Source organism: Mytilus edulis, chromosome 9 (genome assembly GCF_963676685.1).
Source record: "Mytilus edulis chromosome 9, xbMytEdul2.2, whole genome shotgun sequence".
Classification (NCBI taxonomy): Eukaryota; Metazoa; Mollusca; class Bivalvia; order Mytilida; family Mytilidae; genus Mytilus; species Mytilus edulis.
In genome coordinates this window covers 59,304,891-59,320,677 of record NC_092352.1, presented here as the reverse complement: position 1 = coordinate 59,320,677, position 15,787 = coordinate 59,304,891, and the positions used below count along the sequence as shown (strand labels likewise).

Below are 15,787 nucleotides of genomic sequence, written 5' to 3'. Positions count from 1 at the left end.
CGGTCGTTGTCATACTACCGATCTACATTCAAATAGTAACTTGCAAGTGCTTTAAATGAAAACCATACATTTATGTCTGTGAAAAGTTTTACATTATTATTATGAAACACGTTTAGTTGCCGCTTAATTATATAAAAACTATTTAGTAATGTAATGAATTTGTAGTTTTCATTTGTATTCACTTGAATGTTAAAAGTTATGGCAACGACATCAGCATACTTGATTGTTTGATTGACCATTATATTTGTCAGAATATTTTGCATTTACAAAACCGTCAAAACTCATTTTTAAGCCAACGTGTACGTAGTTTATGTGCCTTCCCGACTTGATTTGTATCAGTAAAAGGCAGATCAAATGACTTATCTTGAGGATTTCGCTTTATGAAAGATTTATTTTCACTGCATTTTTGTGTAGTGTGTGTTGACTTTAGAATTGTTTTTGCATCTCATATCTCATATATCCCATGATACTTCATATTGCTTTACTAAATATAAAGTTCTTTTTTTTTGTAAAACAATAGCTGCATTAGAATAGGAAATGTACAATCAGACTACATATAGGCAGGTTATTTCAATAGCTTCGTTTTTTTGAAGACGACGGAAATCATTAGGTCTTATTTCTAAATTTAAATAAACAATTGTTTGTTGGATAATCATGGACAAGTGTTTACACAATGTACAGTATCACACGTTAATGTTTATTATACTTTTGTTTTTTATTGTATGTGATTTTTTTTTACACTGAATATATTAGATTTGAAATTCGACATCTTCTTTATTCCTCTTCATGCGTTGTCCAATACAATGTAAAATAAAATATATGAGCTACCAAATAGTCATATAAGTAAATGGTAGAAGGATAGAATAACTACTAAAAAATATTATCGTATCACGTGGTTTTGTGGTTTGATCGGAAATCGCCTTTTAAAAACCACAATTGTCAATAGAAAGGGTGTTAACATGTATATACATGTTTATGAAGGGAAATGGAACGGACATTGGCGAGATAAAGTGGGTAGCACTGTATCATCTCTCTGCATATATATATATATCCCTTATATTAAAACATTGACATGTTACACAATGGAAGGTTTCACACAAAGTGAGTAAACGTATTTAACTATTCCAATTTTTTATGGAGGCATGATTTGCTTATCAATTTTGTAAGAAAAGTGTTTGCAATTGAATTTACTGTTTATTTCAGTGCGTTATCTATTCATATAACAAAACAAATATGGAAATCAGAACAGTAATTTGTCTTTGAAATGTTTAACATTTAAATTTTAATTTGAATATTACTAAGTGTATTTTAGATACCACTTGACAATGTGTGATTTCCATATAATCAATAAAATATCAAATATTTAATAGAATAATATACTTCTGCTAACTAAAATTTCAGATTATATATACATTGGTTGCTTTGAAGATAGATCTAAAAGGTTATTGCCTGTCGGACCTTTTAAAACACGAAACTATGAAATGTCCGCCAAAATCTGCTTTCACCACTGCAAATCTACAAATTTGGAATATTTTGCAACAGAGGTAAGGCCTAGTTTTTATAAACGTGCTTTTTTATATAGATTAGATTGTGCGGATTTCCCGTTTGAATGGTTTTACACTTTTCAGTAATTTTTGGGGATCCTTTACAGTGTGTTATTCGATGTAAGCCAAGGCTCTGTGTTAAAGACCGTACTTTGACCTATAGTGGTTGAATTTTAATAATCATCACTTGGACGGTGAGTTGTCTCATTGGCATTCATACCGTATCTTCTTATATCTATAAACACGTATATTAACTTATATTAACATAAAAAAAAGCCATTAAATTGTGTTTGTGAATTTAAACATGCAAGTCGCACCAATATGACTAAAAGAAGACTTACACATGTATATTGTTTTTTTTTCACATGGGTTCGATTCGTGTTCAAACCATTTGACAGTTAGTAAATTTCCTAATGTTGACATGTTAATATTAACTTCACTAAAAGCCATTGTAGCTAGCGTATGACAAACACTGTTTAAAAAAAAGTTTACTCGATGAAATGGTAACACAAATACAATAACTTTAATCTTCATATCTTGAAAGTCTATTAATTTTGTTTGTTTACGTTTAATTACAGTACGGAAACGAATGTTTTTGTGGTCATGGGATAAAAATAGGTTCCAAACAGTATAAAAGAAAAGCGGAAAAATATTGCAACAAAAAATGCAAGGGTCATGTTACAATGAAATGCGGTGGTAGATGGAGAGCTTCTGTTTACAAAATAAATAGAGATGGTGAGTACATGTATTGCTTCCAAAAAAGTTCATTTAAAGATTTTAGAGCTTGTTTAACACGTCAATGTTTGTATTATTCAAATTACGCAAATTGTGAGTACACCACGTCTTGTCCATCGTCATTTGTGTGTGTATAGTACTGTTTGCGTCCTTTTAGTTTCTTAAAACAAGCAATACCGTAAACAGACACAAAAACAATAAACAATTCCCAATGTCCCCATGTTGCAAATAATTTATCAATCGAAAGGAAACTACAAAAGTTAGTTTGGGTTCTTTAAAATATGTTAAAAATATCTAAGAAAATGAAAGGTTGATTGTGAATATAATGCATATCCCAATAATTCATAATTCATCACATACGTTATTTGTTGTTTTATTGCTTTGCATTGTTTGTTTCTGGTGCCGTTAAATGGTGCTTAATTTGACACTCAAATCATTACGTTAAGACATTTAAGGAAATAAATAATGCACTACGTTTTCATATATTTTCTAACCATTATATACTTTTTAATTCAAGATCATCAGTCAACGACGTCAATCCATACCCCAACAACTCCGAAACGAGATGAATTTGTTAAAGGTAAACCGCATATTTGTACCAAGTCAGTAATATGGCAGTTGTTATCTTATAGAACGTTTCTGTATGTGTTACATTGTCGGTTTTGTTTTTGTTGCACTTTTTTTTGTTTTCCTATTATAGGTTACTTGTGTTTCCCTTGGTTTAAGTTTGTAACCCGGATTTGTTTTCTTTCAATCAATTATGACTTTCGAACAGCGGTATACTACTGTTGCCTTTATTAGTTACCAATAAGCATTATAAAAATAAAACCTCTAAACATATAACCTATCAACGTATTCCGAGATATAACACCAGTGACGATTGTAACTGGTTTTGTTTACTTTCGATTAATTACCAGAAAAACATATATATGTAATAATATGGTTTAATTGTTTCCAGTGACGAACTTTTTCAGACTTTGTTTTTCTAATTTAAAAGTTAATGAACCAACAAAAATGACGTAATCCAAAAGAAACGTTGTACATCTAAAAACTTAAATGAAACGGTTTCTTTGTCCAATGCAAGTATTTTTAGAGCAGTAAATAAACTCATCATAGATACCAGAACTGAAATTTTACATTTCGCCAGACGCATTTTTCATTTACAAAAGACTTATCGGTAAGGCTCAAATCCAAAAGGTTTTTAGAAAGGACAAATAAAGTACGATGTCAACGAGATTAGAAAGATTAAAGTATATAGAGTTCGATGCTTTCCTGATTGAGCTTCGATTATCGAAAGATAAGTTCAATGAGAAAAAAACAACGGATCGTTGTTATTCTTGGTCGCAAAAAAGTAAAGTTGCGTGAACTTCAGTTTCTTATTTAACTTTTGTCATATCGTTGTACCAGGCAGCGCAGTGTCATTGAACCAATCAATCTTGGCTCATAATCCATATATCAGCTGGATTAAAAGATGTTTTGCAAGTTTGGTCATCATTTTTGAATGAATATGACGGGAAATATTATGCAAATAAATTTGAGAATGAAAATGGGAAACCATAAGTCAATGAGACAATAACCCTACCTAAGATCAAATTACAACCAAAGGCCATCAATGGGTATTCAACGCTGTTGTAAATTTGTGCACTGGGTCTTTCAAAGTAAAGAAATAGTGTTACTATTGTATAAACAGGGTTTATAAAAGTTACCAGTTATTTCTAGCATGACACAGAAATTACAATAAACGCATAGATAAAATCACGCACCCGGATGCGGGCTTCAGCTGTCGCCTTAATAATAATAACAATGAATAATAGTTAGTTCACTGAAGGTTCAGCAAAAATAGACGTCATACTAAACTCCAAAAAATAAATGAATTAAAATTAAAAAATCATACAAAGCTAACAAATGTGTCGGGGTTAAAATGTTTTGCGAGATATCCCCCTCCCACTATACCTTCACCCAATGTAGACCCCTGGTTGGCCCCCAAAAAAGCAGTTTTACTAAATTGTGAAAATATTATCGTTTAGCTATTTACTGGAAAGTAGAATGCTTCTGCTACATAAATATGGGCTATTTTTGACAATACAATGCACACATATCGGGTACTAGCATCATCAAGTGATGCTAAATTACTGAAATCTTAACAATTTTAGCATTTTAGTAAAATTTTAGACGGTGTCCGTCTTAAATGAAAGTGGCGGCATTCGTGTTCATTCATAATATTGAAATATAAGTTGTATTTGATGATAAAACATAATTTATATAAAGGTTAAGGATAAACACGGATACGGTCAATTTCATTTTTGACAAAAACCATCCGAAAAGTGACTTTTTTTGCATATTTGATAGATATTTCATATTTAAGCTTGACTCGGAGCGTTTTTGATGACTAAATTAGTTAAAATCTTTCAGATTAACTAATTGAACCAATTGAAATTAACACCTAAGCGTTTAAAACGTGTCCAAAATCTTTTGTTAGATGAACTTGGAATTTGAGGCCAAAATCGGCCCTTACCGGACCTACTCCTTTAGATGCAAAACATGCACATCTGTCTTTTGATCGTAGAGATAAAGTAAAAGCTTTGGTATGTTCTTTTAAAAATCTTTTTCCAGATGTGCCAAACAAAACCACTGTTGTTTCTCAAAATGTTGATGTAGGAGATGCTTCTCCAATTAAGCAACAACCTTACTGGCTCAATCCACTCAAACTTGAAGTTATGAGAAAAGAAATTAAATATAGGCTTCACAATGAATTATTGAGCCGAGTATTGGGCGAAAACCAAGTTTCGTGACTTATTTCAGAAAATTTTAAAAATCTGATTCCTATCCAATTCCAAGGATAGACGATTGTATTGACAACATTGGTCATGCAAAATTTGTGAGCAATTTTGATTTGTTGAAAGGTTACTGGCAAGTTCAATTTACAAAGATAGTTCGTGAAATTTCAGCGTTTGTTACACCAGATGGCTTATTTCAATATACTGTAATGCCGTATGGCATGAAATGTGCTCCAGCTACATTCCAAAGAATGATTAATAATGTTATAAAGATTAAGACTGCTGTTACAGTGGAGATCAGTTCTAACCTCTCATAAATTCTGTCAGAATCTGACAGGAGAACTGTTCTAGAACAGTATGTAGAACTGTCAGCCTGACACCTTTTAGTCAGTTCTAGGTTAGAACTGACCAAATCTTTGGTCAGTTCTACTTCTAGAACAGTTCTACGGTTAGAATTGACTTCAAATTCTACGACTAGAATTGATTTATAAATTCTACGGCCAGAATTAATTTATAAATTCTACGGCTAAAATTGATTTATAAATTCTACGGCTAGAATTGATTTATAACTTTTAAGAAATGTTTGTCTTAATATAAAGGCTTCGGCAAAATAGCGATTAATATTATATAGAGTTTTGCTATTTTGCCGGTTTTTTTTCAGATTTATAATCGGCAAGAGAACACGTTTAACCCCGCCATATTCTGCATGTATGTGTCTGTTCCAAGTCAGGAGCCCGTAATTCAGTGATTTTCTTTTGTTGATGTGTAACATAACATATTTGTTTTTCATTCATTTTTTGTACATAAATTAGGCCGTTAATTAGTATTATGAGAGGGGGGTGGTATTATTTGAATTGTTTTACATTTGTTATTCTGGGAGTCAGGATGGCTCGTTTTCACATAACAAAATTATCTGACCTCATTAACCAACTGTAATATCTGTTTACGAGTAGTTTTTTCATACCTCGGACGGACCTGTTTAACACAAATCCTTTGACCACATAAATCTAAACTGACATTATTTGATCTTTCTTTCTGCAAATCTAAATAGCTGCACACGGTACTTCAGTTTTAATTTTAGGTCAAGAGGGACTGTACTATACAAGTTACAGCAATATTGGAAAACAATTTTGTTCGCATCAATTTATAGTGCCAGCATGCAGGGGCAGATCCAGCCATTTTACAAAGGGAGGGAGTCCAACTATATGTTCCCATTCAAATGCATTGATCGTCAAAAAAAGGGGGTTCCAACTCCTGAACAACCCCCACTCCCCTTGATCTGCCAATGAGCATGTCCTCTTTTTATTCAAAATATTGAATCATAAACAAATATCAGTAGTTTTCATACTTCAGACTGAGTCGTATAATAAAATCTTTTGACCGCATCAACCAAAACTTACCATATTTGCTTTTTTTATGTAAATCTAATAGCTGCACAGTAATTCAGTTATAATTTTAGGCCAAGAGGGACTGTAGTATATAAATAACTACAATATTGGAAATCAATGACCAATTTTTTTTCTCGCATCAATTGAGAGAGCCAGCATTTCCTATTTTTATTCAAAATATCGCATCAGAAACAAATATCAGTAGTTTTCATACCTCAGACTGACAGTAACATGTAATCATGTAACAGAATTATTTGTCTGCGTCAATCAAAACTGACCATATTTGACAGCATCAACCAAAACTGACCATATTTGACCGCATCAACCAAAACTGACCATATTTGACCGCATCAACCAAAACTGACCATATTTGCTCTTTTTTATGTAACTCTTATAGTCGCATAGTAAATCTGTAATATTTTTATGTAAGGATGGATTGTAAAATCATGAAAATACAAATGATAGAAATATTGGAACACAATGCTACCTAATTTCATTTGCATCAATTTAGAATGCCAGCATGTCCTCTTTTTATTCAAAATATTGCATCATAAACAAATATCAGTAGTTTTCATACCTCAGACTGACTGGTATAACAAAATAATTTGTCCGCATCAACCAAAACTGACCATATTTGCACTTTATTATGTACATGATGTCAATCTTAATAGCCGCAAAGTAAATCACCTATATTTTTATATTAGAATGGATTGTTTAATATAAATGAAAGCAATATTGGAAAATAAAATTATGCTCACATCAGTTTATAGTGCCAGCATGTCCTCTTTTTCATCAAAATTTTGAATCGTAAACTAATTTCAGTAGTTTTGATATCTCAGACTGACTCATGAATATAACAAAATTATTTGTCCGCATCAACCAAAACTGACCATATTTGACAGCATCAACCATAACTGACCATATGTGACAGCATCAACCAAAACTGACCATAATTACACTTTGTTATGTAAATCTTAATATATATATATATATATATATATATATAGCCGCATACTAAATCACTTATAGTAATACATATTACGATGGATTGTATAATTCAAATGACAGCAATATCAATGAATATTGGAACACATTGGCTACAAAAAAATTTCCACATCAATTTAGAATATCAGCAAGTCATTCAAGTCCTTTTTTTATTCAAAATATTGAATTGTAAACAAATTTCAGTGGTTTCGATATATCAGACTGAGTGAGAGTTGTTTTAACAAAATTATTTGACAACATCAACCATAACTGAACTTATTTACACTTTATCATGTAAATATACATGTATACATGGTATATGACCTCATTGTAAACATGGTAAACCAATATTATTTCTATGTGAGGACGGATCGTATGATAAAAATGACACCAACTTTGAAACACAATACACCTTATCGCTAATCCTGGCTGACCCGGCCTCTTGAACTTTTGAAGCATACAACAATGACGTGGCGTTAGATATTTTGTTTTATGACGTCAAAATTTTACGGGAACCTGTGTGATATCCAGTAATGGCAGACAAATAGCGACAAGGTGTATTTATACCATATCTAAGAATTTAGCGCGCCGTTATTTCCTCTCTGTATCCATAATAATGAACCGTCATTAAACATGCTAGAGTGACTTTTTAACATGTTTAAGTTTGTGATGGTTTTCTTTAAACAAAACTATTTAATGGCATCATCCAACACTCACATGACTGATTCATATACTTTATTTTAAAAATAAAATAAAAAGTACATGTATGGGAAGTTCTCTTCTTGGAATAGTATACTGTTAATATAATTTGAAGAAGGCAAAGAAAAATGCATGATTTTGTTTGTAGCCGAACGTCCAGGGGCAAATGTTTCATTCATGTTCAGATCCAGTATATTTTTCTGAGTTGCAGACTCCCAGATATCATTTATAATCGTTATGGATAAGTCTGGCTAAATTGACGAGATGGTGCAAATGAATATATAGTTTTTTTACGTTGTACAACACTTTTTTTTTTATTAATATCCCATAATTCATCCACTGTACAATTTTCGTTTGAACATTTGTCAAAACAGAATCTTAAATGAATGTAAATCCAAGGCAACCAGGGAAATTACGATTAAAATTGCATGAATTAAATGCAGAGTTTTATTTAGGAAGAGACTGTTAAAAACGGGGAACGAAGAAACGTAAACAATGATGTTTCCGTATGCAATCTTATAAAAATATTTCTCCGATAAGTTGGATAACCTTCTATTCACTTCGATATTTGTACATGTAACGTAATAAAAGTCGTTTGATCAGTAAAACATATAGAAAATCTGCTATTTAATATATAGCAAAGTAATTGGAAGTGATTTATTTCTTCTAAATTCTAAAGTGCCCTTACTGCAGTGACGTCATTTAGAACTGTTCTACACTCCTGACTGATTTAGGCAGTTCTACCCTAGAACTGATCCTGACAGTTCTACCTAGAACGGATTTAGTCAGTTCTACCTAGAATTGATTCTGACAGTTCTACTTAAAACTAGGGTAAAACTAACAGGTAGAACTGTTCTAGGACAGGTTAGAACAGTTCTATGACAGAATAATCCGACAGTTCTAATGAGAGGTTAGAAGTGATCTCCACTGTATGCTTATATTGATGATCTCATTGTTTGTAGTGATAGCTTGGAAAATCATTTAACACATTTATATAAAACTTTTGATAGATTGTCACAATCAAATTTGACTGTAAATGTTGGTAAAAGTGAATTTTACCAGGCCACTGTTGATTATTTAGTGCATACAGTTGGTCAAGGTCAAGTGAAACCTATAATGGTTAAAGTGGATGCCATTACCAAATTTCCTACAAATAAAAAACTACTTATGAGATATTTAGGCATGATTGGATTTTACTGAAAATTCTGTTCAAATCTTGCTACTGTTGTTCAACCATCGACTCATTTTCTAGGGAAAGATTCTATATTGATCTGGAGTGAAAATTGTCAAAACGCTTTTGAAAATAGCAAATGACTTTTAATTATTAGTCCAGTTCTGATCACTCCAGACTTTGAAAATTTAAACTTGCTGTTGATGCAAGCGATATATGAATTGGATCAGTTTTACATCAAGAGACAGATGATACTGTTACATCATATTATCTAAGTATGATGAAAATCATGATCATGTGTCCAAGCATTGCTTAAAAAGATCTGAAAGCATTCTTTTGAACTCTGTCTTTCGGGATCATCTGTTTTTTTTTCTTCCCAAATGACACACACCTTTAAAAATTTGTAGACAGTAATATGGTTGGCTGATTAAATAAACATCAGAGCATAAAGCAGAATGGAGTGTTGTCAGATCCTTGTCAGCAATGCTTAGGCACATGATTTTTATTTTAAACAGATTGTTGTTAGCTATATATACTTTGGATTAATTTTGAATTTACAAATTTGATTTTATCGTTTTGCATTATTGAATGATATATACAGACAAAGGCATGCAGAGCATGATGAAACATTTAAAATATTTCGTTTTTGATATCGAGACTGACAATAGTTACAGTACTTAAACAATTGCATGCTGTGTTTACGTTAGGCGCGTTGATTAAAGTATAGTACATAAATCTGCAAAACAATACTAATAATTTCTATAAGTATATTACGTTACTTGACTGTATGTTGTGTTGTTAATACATGCTTTATTTTTTGTAGATGCTGTTCCAATAATTGTCGTATCTGCATTGGCTTTCTTATTGATTGCTGCAGCTGTATTAGTTACTATAGTTGTTTGCTACAGGGGAAAGAAATCAAGAAATTCGCAACCTATTGAGATCCAGCAAAATGTAATTATTGCTGAAAACAATGATTCTTCAGTTTATACCGAAGTAATGAGCAACGATATAGGCGTTAGTATCATTAAGATAAAAGAAGACAAAGATGTAATTAAGACCAGCCATTGTAAAACTCAAGGCGTTGCAGCTTCCATTGAACAAGATACCAAATATGAATCATTATCAACCGATCGAAACTCAATTGAACATATTTATGAATCGGATGTAATCCATAAAAATCAATATAAATCATTAACACACCAACAGGAATTAGATATACATACCTACGCATCTGCAGAACATGCAATATCACAAGACATTAAAACTCCAATTGACCAGAAAGATGAAGTTTGCAACAAATATGAATCATTATCAACCAATCGAAACACAGTTGAACATACTTACGAATCAGACTCAATCAATAACAATCGATATGAATCATTGAAAAAACCATGGGGATTAGATAAACATACCTACGCATATACAGAACATGTAATGTCACAAAACAATAAAACTTCAATTTACCAGGAAGATAAAGATTGCAACAAATATGAATCATTATCAACCAATCGAAACTCAGCTGATCATACGTACGAATCAGACTCAATCCACACCAATCAATATGAATCATTAACACACAAACAGGAACTTGAAGATTATACCTATGACTCATTAGAACTTGCTTTACATACATCGACGGAATCGGACGTCAACCAATACCAGTCCCTTACCATGCCTGCAGAATCAGACACACATCTGTATGCGTCAAACTGTTCCATACAGTCAAGAGTTATAAATGCAAAATAGTTTTACAAGTTCCTACGCTTTACATGACTGTTTAAATGTAACTTGTTGCTAGATGGATAATCGTATTCATTTTTGAATGGGTATCATGATTGTAATATTTCTTTGACATACTAATATTGTATTGTGATAAAAACATCAACTTCGATTTTTTTTTCTAGAACAAAATGTTAAGCGGAATATGCAATATGCTAGCACATGAGGTACACTATGCAATTATCATCTTGGAGTCATGTAATCGAAATTGGATAGATAATTTTACTGCGATCAAATGTCATTTCTGAACTCCGTACTTAATCAATACAAATCCCCACTCATGGTCTGCTATACTGGAAAACAATAAGCCCTCCCAGGGCTACAGAAAGACTCATTTTAGTGACTATTCAATTTGAGGCGGTAGGGTTCAGCATCATAAGAAATTACCATGTATTAAAACGGCAATGCCAATCTATGAGTAATGCATTGGTCTTCCTATTAATATCAAAAATAGCATTTATATCTTAAATATGGTTCTTAAGTTTGACAATTGCACCTTTAAAAAACTATCAACTTTAATAAATGCTAATTAAAAAAAACATCATCATTAAATCATGTAAATAGTTTTTTTTTTTAATTTTAAATGTAGATTTACCTTTTATTCAGCCTTTCATTGACATTGTACATATTGTATATTCATTTGAGATATTCCACATACACACACAATAATCAATATTTCAACTGAGAATTACCTGACTAATCTGGTATATAGGAATATGCATATGTACGTTGTTAAAAAAATATTATCGGTTGAATTGAAGACTTTCGGGTATTGGATCATCAAAACAAATGTCTTAGTAGTAACTGCTGGGTATTCAATTAAAGATTAAATTCCACTCAATTATTAATTTAGATTTTAAAATATTCAATCAATAAAGACGAAGGCCATGCCTAAATCGAAAGTCGTGGACTATGTAATTATCATAATGTTATAAACACTGGTTTCACAACAATGTTTTCTCATCTGTACATCGGTTTAAAATACCTGTACATGAGAATTGGTCACACCAATACACTACATGTACACTCCATAGAATAGAATTAATTTCGTCTGTTGATCAGTTGGACGATTACCATTTCTTATTAAAAGTAAAACAAAACAAAATTGTAGCGGGGGATGGGACAAATTATTCAACTACATTTCCTTTTAAGAAAGATATATTTGTTTCAGGGGAATCATGGGATGTGAGACACATCTGTGATGCTATAGGAAATTAAGGGAGTGTGTGGAACATGGAGTAAAAAAATTTCACTCTATGTTCATAATGTTATTGAAAACAAATTGTTTGTTTTTGTAACTAAGATGAAGTGGTTTATCCTACAAAGATGAATGATCGGCACTTTAAGAAAATTTATATTGATTTGGAAAACTGATATAAGGACATGAAATTTGCTTGACAACAGGCCACCTTCGGATCAATCAAAGAGTTGCACTCTTCCTAGACGAGGCATCGAATTTAACGTCCCCATTTTTATAGTTCGTACCTGTACATCATGCAAAATCACACTTACATGTAGGCTAACTCACATTTTTACTTACAATATTAGATTTTTCTCATCAAGTTAGGAATGGAAATGGGGAATACAAATAAATTGGTAAATAACTGAATTGATGATATCATTATGTATTCCTAATATTGATGATAAAATCCACGTTCTTAATCATTAGTTGTATGTATTACTAACCCACAAAAGATCTACTTTATTTTTCGAGTGTAAACTCTGATTTTTATAGATGGGAACGTAATATAGTTAAATTAAATTGTTGTGTACACTGATGACTTATGCTAACACCATACCGAGATAAGCTCAATTTGAGTAATATGAAAAACTTACCAGTAGCCACAATATTTATATACCACATCACATTTTTACAAATTTCAATGTTATTCCAAAAGTTCATTGTAATACTTGCAAATATATGAATATATGTTTGGAAATTCATATCAATGTATAAATATGTTTTAATTGTGTTGATATTAATATTGTGTAATGTTCACATGTGCTTTTGAAAATTAAAAGTTGTAAAAGTAGTTTCTTTTTTTCAACTCAGAATTGGTAAATACTGTCTTTTCTTTTCCCACAAGAAATTCTAATTGTTCGATGAATAACAAAGTTGTTTAAAAGACTGCTGTCTTCAGATTTATCATCAAGGAATATTGATACGTACATTGGTTGGAGAGAAAAAAATAACTTCTCACATGGTTTAAAAAAAACAATTAAAACATGAATGATAAATCATTGTAGAAACATTTGTTTTTTGTTTATGCACAATTCCGAAAACACATGTATTCGACGATATTCGTGCATTTTTTATCAAATCAAATAAATTTGTGCAATAGCAATATATATTTTTTTAAATTCATTGATGAAAACTCGCAACAATTTTATGAGTTAACAATATTGGAAAAACAAGATGTCAACTTCACATAACAAAAAGTAAAATCACAAAAATACTGAACTAAGTGTAGAGTCCATAATCACATGGCAATTTCAAATAACAAAACGCATAAAAAACGAATGGACAAGAACTGTCATATTCCTGATTTTCAAATGTAGAAAATGGTGGATTAAACCTGGTTTTATAGCGCTAACCCTCTCACTTTGATGACAGTCTCATCAAATTCCGTTATATTTACATTGATGCGTTAACTAAACAGACACAACAAATAAATAGTCAAAATATGGGTACATCAGTCATCATCGTATAACAATTTTAAAAGAGACAATTTAACAGAACACAAAAACATCTGTCTACAAACACATTCATTGATTTGAGTGTCTGACGTCAGAAAATTTTATACGTCACATAAATTTGTCGTTCAATGTCCATACAAACAATTTTAAAAATTTACATAGGTCTTCAAATTTGTATTTTTATACATGTCTCAAACGCTAAAGACATTTATCTAGTTTAAATGATTTGAATAACGACACAAAATTGTCACTAAAAATCTAAAGATATTCACGATCAAGTTATTGATCGTGAGTTTTCTCATTTCTTTTCAGTAGAAGGAAGTTAGGGAATTGGATTATGACGTGAAGATAAAGAAACTGAAAATTGGAAAATTAGTTTCATATGCATGTTGCAGATAACGAATGAAGGTCAATTACCAATCAAACGACCATTGCATTCTAGTTCTTTAAAAGATGAATCCGTATCATACAACTTCCTACAGCCTTTATTGGATGTCTGCAGGCAGTATACTCTACTAACTGCTTCTATCGATTGCATCCGACCAATGTAACAAATACATTGTATGTATAAAATTACAAAAAAAAAAACGGCACAAAAAACTACACTGAGTGTACTCAAGTCTATCTAAGAAAAAAGACAACACATTATTTAATCACAATAAATACTTTCTATGTTCTAGCTGCAGTCAGTACTAGATGATAATGTCACCTTATGTAATTTTTGAATTTTATGTAATTTTTCTAGAAATTTAAAACCAATATTTCAGTTTTCAATTTCTATTTTGTAATTCTTTTTCATTGCTCAGAGACAATATAATCTAATTTTGGATGTGACGCGTCTTCTGATTTGTCTGCTGACGCCGTTTTGTTTATCATATCTTAGACACAATTTTGTCATGTGACCATGACGTCATCAACTTTTTTTCATGATTTACGCCGGTTTAAAATGGAATTTAGAATCAAATTTTAAGAAATAACTGTAATATTTTGTCAGTATATTCGAAATAACATTTAAAGAATGGTGCACACTGTTAAGTAACCCGCTACGCGCGTTATTCAGTGTGTGCCACATTTTGATGATATTTCTTTAAAGACAGTAAAAATATTAGTCATTCCTTAAATAAATATAATTATTGACGAGCAATAAACCCACTTTCATCAATATTTGTATCAGCTACAAAAACAACTTTTGACAAAATATACAGATCTTTTAATTATCTTTTAAACACGTCTCATACAGATTAACTCTAATTTGTAGTGTTAAAAAATGCTACTCAGACTCTAGAATATCAGGGTTTCACTTTCTGCTTGATCAAATATACCAGGACTAGTATTTATATTATCATAGTAAAATGCATTTTTTGTCATCAAAATAATCCATCTGTCAAAATCAAGCTCTTTCTCTGGTCTGTAACCTCATGAGCTAACATACTAAATATTCTGTTTATGTTAACCAGGTTATATTTGTTTTTTTATTCTCTTTTAAATATTTCACTCAAGACCTACATTTATAGTCATGATTCATTTTTATGTTTTTTTACAAATAGAACAATTCAAAATGTCTGTTAATTTCAGAAACATAATTTTCCAGGTAAAAATCTTGTTTTTCAAAATTAATGTAAATATTTGCAATGTATTGTACTTTTCTAGTGAAGGCCTTATTCATGAACATATTTATTTAAATCATAGCATGTATTACCGGGGTAGTCTTATAAATCACTGTATTGTTTGGCCTCTGTCGTAGCTAGCTAGCTAGTGCTTCCTCATTAACAATTATACCACATATCCCTATTTATATTTATATTTATATATAGAGGGTGCTCAAAACAAGACACTTGTTCATTTATTCAAATCATAAATATTTGAACAACATAATTTAACATTAAAAAACAAGTACAATGACTAAGAATGTAAGACTTGTACGTATAAACTTACTAAAAATACTCACGGATGAGGAAACTTCGACGGATATGTCATGCATAGTAAATTATTGTTGTTAAACACACCTTA

General features: G+C 31.2%; 2 protein-coding genes across 3 annotated transcripts in view; both read left to right on the top strand.

The window, feature by feature from the left end:
* LOC139488669 (uncharacterized) overlaps positions 1-15,787 on the top strand; it is a 68,193-nt gene that overhangs the window by 20,698 nt on the left and 31,708 nt on the right. The gene's annotated exons all lie outside the window — the stretch shown is intronic.
* On the top strand, positions 860-13,105 carry LOC139488671 (uncharacterized). 2 transcript variants are annotated; one of them, XM_071274481.1, is made up of 5 exons: positions 860-1,101; positions 1,402-1,544; positions 2,123-2,279; positions 2,797-2,859; positions 10,122-13,105. In XM_071274481.1, the coding sequence occupies exons 1-5, from the start codon at positions 960-962 to the stop codon at positions 11,045-11,047; spliced, it is 1,431 nt and encodes a 476-aa protein (XP_071130582.1). In that variant the 5' UTR covers positions 860-959; the 3' UTR covers positions 11,048-13,105. The 2 variants fall into 2 exon arrangements, with proteins under 2 accessions (XP_071130582.1, XP_071130583.1); XM_071274482.1 differs by lacking the exon at positions 2,797-2,859.

Excerpts from the sequence above, each read along its gene's own strand:
- LOC139488671 (XM_071274481.1), top strand. The coding sequence starts at position 960 with ATGTATATACATGTTTATGAAGGGAAATGGAACGGACATTGGCGAGAT. Across the intron at positions 1,102-1,401 it reads AATGGAAGGTTTCACACAAA|ATTATATATACATTGGTTGC; the intron begins GTGAGTAAACGT and ends CTAAAATTTCAG. Across the intron at positions 2,860-10,121 it reads ACGAGATGAATTTGTTAAAG|ATGCTGTTCCAATAATTGTC; the intron begins GTAAACCGCATA and ends TATTTTTTGTAG.